Raw genomic sequence first — 6,000 nt, forward strand, 5'->3', positions numbered from 1 at the left:
TGCAATTAACAACCACTGGCTGGCCCATGCCAACTGACTCGGGCTTGCAGGGCTCAGGAGAAGGGGCTATTTAACCGTGGTGTAGACATTCGGGCTTGGGCTGGAGCGCGGGCTCTAAGACCCTATGAGGTGGGAGGGTCACAGAGCTTGGGCTGCAGCCCAAGCCCTAACATCTACACCACAGTTAAACAGCACTAGCCCAAGCTCTGCTGGCATGGGCCAGCCGTGGGTGTCTAACTGCACTATAGACATACCCTGAGAGGCCTCCTATCTCCCACAAAACATGCAGCCCCCACCTCTCACACTTTCCCAGTTTCTATTCTGTTGTATCTCTCTCACATGGCTTCTTACACAGTTGACCAAAAAGATACTTGTCATTACAGATGCTGACCCACAGCTGTCATCAATTATAGAAAAAATTGCAGATGCTCAGCACATCCCAGAATCAGGCCCTTAAATACTGGGACCAAAAACTAAGATGGTGTAAACTGATATCGTTCCATTGGATTCAATGGAGTTATGCCATTTTACATGAGCTGAAGATCTGGCCTTTGGACTTAAGAATAATTTCCATTTGTACCTTGAATTTGGAGGTATCTGTCACCCTCTCAAAAGTTAAACTTGCCACATTTTTAAAATATGAAGTGTGAATGTGAGGACAAAATTTATCCCTCTAATTACTGTTTGCCTGGCTGAGCCCATATATCGCATGCATAACATATTACTGGATACTTTAGTGCATATTCATTAATTTATCTCTCATGCTGGAATGCTTTGAAAAATAAAAATAAACAACCTTGACTATTGCTTCTTACATAATAAGTTTATAAAAAAAATGATTTGCAAGGTGAACAGATGTGAATTATAGCCTCTTGACAGGGATTAAAGAGTATTATTTCAAGTGAATTGACAAAAGAATTATTGCTATGTATTGTGGTTCCTTGCAAGGGAATAAGCATGTATGAGCTACGCAGCAAATTAATGTGTTACCTAATCATAAAAATAAATCACTCATAACAAAAAATATATTCTTAAATATTAAAACTTGTATTGAATATTTATACTAAATTACAGAAATATATCAATATGTGCAATTATTTGATTAAATATATTTCATTTGTTATTACAGGGAAGCAAAGAAGAGGATTTTTTCTATAGATCTGTCTTTAACAAAGGCCCCAAAACAATACCTCTCCATAGAAGAAAAAAATACATTTGCATCATTTTGGAATTGATGTGATACAAGGCCTCCTCTCCAATCTATACCATGAATTAATCATTTACATCTCTGCAATCTGTTTTTAAATCATACAAATGATAAAGTGCTGTGTACTGAAGGGAGCTCTGAAAGCAAAAGCTGTCTGGGTTCAAAGACGCCTCACATTATCTTTGTTAAGTGGTTTGGGGTTTTTTAAAATCTTTTCTAAAGCTTTTAACCTGTGCCACAATTTAATAATGACTATTTAATAATTATAATAATTCCCTTATTAGCTGGGTATTTAATTTTCCTTGCCCGATAGCACCCTGTAGCTCAAGACAAGGAAATCTCTTTGTTGAGTAGTTATTTAAGACCAGCAACAATAACTATGCTGGAAAGAAAGGTACTTTGAGAGGATTACACAGGGCTAGTTCTCAACAGCACCAAGCCGAGAGCAGCAAATTACAAACCCAAGTACTTCATTGCATGTAACCAAATTGGCTGGTTGAAATGCTAATTGCTTTTCAGCAAAGCTAAAGACAGACAGAGGACCTTGTGCTTCAGAGAATGACACACATTTTTTACCCCACTTCTGCGCCATTGTCTTGCTGAGAATTATTCAAAATCTATTCATAAAGGTAGCTCTTTCCCTAACCTTTAAAAATGTGGGAAATTTCTACAGCTTGCCTCTGCCCAGTACCTCAGATCCATTGGTGTGCCAAACCCATAACAGATGGCTGAATTAAATCCATGTTAAATCCCTAATAAAGTAAAGCTTGAAACAGTTCAAAGCCCAAAATATATAGGATGAGGCCTGGAGAAGTGACGGGGGAAAGGAATAGCTTCTTGTTCTAGCAAATGAAGAATGCAAACCGTGATTTACATAACTGTATTTTAACTTGGAAAAATATAACTGACACAATATCAAAATATCTTAACATTTAAAGAGATCATACTATGGCATTTTAGAGGGAATTTTCTTGTCAACATATTGAAAAATCCACTATCACAAAATTCAAAATGTGTACAGACCATGCCTTTCATTGTATTTCATTTTGCCAGATAAATTCAAGAATTCAAACAACTTCTTGCCTGGTTAAATCAACAGCAATATTCTATCCTAAAGAACACCCTTGTTATTTATAACAAATTGCAACATTTGGTGAGTTATACAACAATTTTAACAGTTTTCAAGAAAATACTAATCAGTCAAGCAATGAGTCAGTATTTAGAGTTGTGGGTTTGTTTTGTTTTTTTAAGATTTGAAACACTGCAGCATCTCTAGTTCTCAGCCTCTTGCTATAGCCATTTAACAATTCCTACTAACCCCTTGAGCCCAATCCTGCAAAATCTCATTCATGCACAAAGTCTTTACTCAAGTTCAATAGAACTACTTACTTGAGTCAGGACTTCTTGCGTAAGTCTTTACAGGAAGAAACTCATTCATTAGTCAACTGCAGTTTTCAAAGTGAAAAGTTAACAATGTCCCACCTGGATTAGGCTGTATGACCTACCAGTTATTCACCATGTCAATCTCTTTTCCTCAAAAAACTAACATACTTCTCTTGATAAAATGCAAACTTTCTCTGAATTGCTGGAACTCTGCTAATGTCTGAAATTCACAGCATCAGATCTATAAATGAGGGTGTTATGCATAGCAAGCAATGCTTAACTAGTATACTGTGCTTTTTTTGATGGGAGAAGTATTCTGTCCAACAGCGGTTATAATCTAAGGCTCTGATCCTGCAAAGACTTAAGTACATGTGTAATTTTATGCAAGTAAATAGTACCACTGCAGTCAATAGGAATACTCGTGTGTGTAACATGATGCATGTGCTTAAGTCTATGTGGGTTCAGGGCCTCGTATAAAGCATATGAAGCGTTTTCACATAATAATTCATACTTGCTCCTTCCTAATTATATTTAGGATGTAATATTCTTTATATTTCTTAAAGGGCAATTTATACAATGACAGTAATACTAAGAACATATTGTAAAAGGGCACTCAGGAAGAGCAAATAAGAAGGAGAAGTGTTATCCAGCAATAAAATGAAGTTAAATTATCATAGACATTCTATTTCATATAATACCAAGAATCCAATGTACAGCACACAGTTTATTAATACCTATAAAACCACCTTAGCCTAAGAGATCTTCAAAAGTACTCAAGACAAGTTTAGTAGGTTCATCTCTATTGAACTTTGAACCATGAAGACATTTTCAAGTTTTCATTTTAAAATATAAAATATTGTATTGACATTATATTCATGTTAGGTATCAAATATTTCAAAATACATAAGCAATAATAATACAGTATTAATCTCTTCTTTACCCATGTTCTAATTTCTGACAATTGTGGAAATAGAGTACCACTCCAAAAGGTGATTTTTTGGTTATCAATACATTTTCTCAAAATTACCATACTTGGTTTACAGCTTATGCCCCAGATCCTATAGAAATATACATATGTCAGTAACTTTACTCATATTAGTAATTCCATTAACATCTGTGAGCCAGATTCTGCAGCACTTCTGTACTTGATTAACTTTACTCATGCAAGTTGCTCCATTGAAGTCACTCAGACTACTCACATGAGTACATGTGTGTTTGCAAGATCAATCCCTCTGTAACTACACGTGTGAGAAAAGTTACTCAAGTGTGTAAGCATTTACAGGATTGAGTCCTATATCTGAGAGGGTTTTTAATGGAAGTCTCTCAAGCAAATAAACTAGACCCTCACTATTTTAAATAAAATGATGCTATGCATGTGATATGGCTTTAAACCTTTCCTATATTTGTCTGACTTCTAATTTAAAAAAAAGCACAAAATGTTAATAACAAAAGGACACATTTTAGGCCCAATTTTGAAACCTTTATTCTGCTAAAGCTCCCATCTATTTCCATGGCTGTTTTAGAATTTCAGGACCAAGTTCATACATTTGCTTGAAGTTCTTCAATATCCAAAATATATTATTTTTAAGCCCTCATAATTTTCCTAGCCCAGATAAGAAGCCCAGCCCAAATCCCAGAAAGCTAATGGCAGTTTTCCCATTGATTTCAGTATGACCAGGATCCAACTCCCATAACCATAAGGTGATAACCCTGCACTTTTGATGCCGGTATGCTCATTCAGATGTAAACTAACTATGATGTCATTGATTTCTTCCATTTAAAAATGTAAGAACACAATGACTTTGTGTTTAAATAGCATTAAGATTAAGAAACAAATGTCTTAATTTTCCTAGCTTTTGACTAATACTTCATCCTTAATTCATGAAGTGGTTTAAAAAATACTTGTATGGAACGTTAGTTTTGTCTTTAAATTTTCTGAAAGCTGGACATTTTCAGTTGCATCCTTAATATTATTTAAACCATACTGATCCCCCTTCCCCACAAATGGCTCTCAGTTTGCATGTAAACACTGTACATTTTTGTGGGATAGGCTGTTTTAATTGAAAAGATGAGTAATCTATTTTCTGGATGTATATATTTTGGTTATTATACTGTACTAATATATAAGTTTTCTTCTAAATTTAACTGATAGAATAGTTCCAAGTAGATATGTATTTATAACGTGTGCACAATATATATTAGAAGCACAAAGCACACTTTTGGATGTTCAAATAGTGTATCAAAATAATAATTTGCATGCCACACCAAATCTATCTATATTGTAAATCTACTGGAGACACATTTAGTTCCCACTAAATTTAAAATACAGTTTGTTTATCTGGGTTAGCCAGAGTGGGTTCTGCAACAATTCATACAAAATCAACACATCAAAAAGCTGTAGAACTGTAAACCCTTAAGGTATTCCATTTTCATTTATTTTAATTGTTATTATTTGCAAATTAATTCTATCATGGGATGCTGGTTGGCCAAGCTTTATTTTTTCCCCGCTTTGTTTTGCTGAGTTATACACAGTGCAAACAAATATAGGAGAAGTTCCCTCAGTCTGTTTTGATTGTATTGTCACTCCTTTGAAAACTCAAACGGATGTTTTGTTGTGTGGTTTTTAGAATATTAAATACCAATCGTTCCCGGGCTTGGGACCTATCAGGCTGAGTTTCTTCTGCCTGTTCTGATCTCCCAGGAACAGAGGTCTCCCTTGGAAGCGCTGCTATCTCCAGCTGCTCTAGCCCAGAGAAGAGAAAGAGGAGCCGCCAGGACACTTACGCACCTCAGCAGACTATATTCTCCAGCAGTCATGCAGGGCGAGCTCCATGCCCAGCTCTGTCCACAGCCAAAAAGCCTCTCCCTGAGGCAACAGGTGCTGCTGCCACAACTCTAGAGCTAGCAGGAGGGAGCTTTGCAGCTGAGGAAGGATGCTCCAAATGCAAGGCCCGCCCTCGCCCTAGGAAGAGACGGGCAACAAACCTACCTAGACCGGAGGACATGGACATCCGCGTCCTGTGGACTCCGCCAGCCGCCCGCGCACTCACTGTCACTCGCACATTATGCATGGCGCGGCTCCTACTCCTCCCTCCTCTCCGCGCTGGTCCGGCACTCCCCGCCCTCCCGCTGCCTCCCCACCCTCTAGGAGGAGAGAGGGAGGGGAGGGCGGAGCCCTGTACCCTCCAACAGCCCTTGCCGTGTTCCAGCTTCAGCGGAACCAGCCCCTTCCAGCGCCCGGCGTAGCTGCCCACAGGGATGCAAGGGAGTGGGCCAGGGCAGGCCATCCTTCCACATAGGTAAACAGGAACTCGGTTGTTTTCCCTGGAGGCGGCAAGGGCAACGCGGGGTCTACCTGTGTCCAGTGAGGTTTGGTCTCCAAGCCCTCAAATTGTACCATCAGTGAGTAC

General features: G+C 38.2%; 1 protein-coding gene across 1 annotated transcript in view; it reads right to left on the reverse strand.

The window, feature by feature from the left end:
- ADGRV1 (adhesion G protein-coupled receptor V1) overlaps positions 1 to 5,661 on the reverse strand; it is a 439,035-nt gene extending 433,374 nt beyond the window's left edge. The window contains exon 1 of the mRNA XM_054032481.1: positions 5,580 to 5,661. Within this exon, the coding sequence (XP_053888456.1) occupies positions 5,580 to 5,661 (82 nt within the window). The remainder of the gene's footprint in view (positions 1 to 5,579) is intronic.
- Between the last annotated feature and the right edge of the window lie 339 nt (positions 5,662 to 6,000).

Source organism: Malaclemys terrapin, chromosome 6 (assembly GCF_027887155.1).
Source record: "Malaclemys terrapin pileata isolate rMalTer1 chromosome 6, rMalTer1.hap1, whole genome shotgun sequence".
NCBI classification, from domain to species: domain Eukaryota; kingdom Metazoa; phylum Chordata; order Testudines; family Emydidae; genus Malaclemys; species Malaclemys terrapin.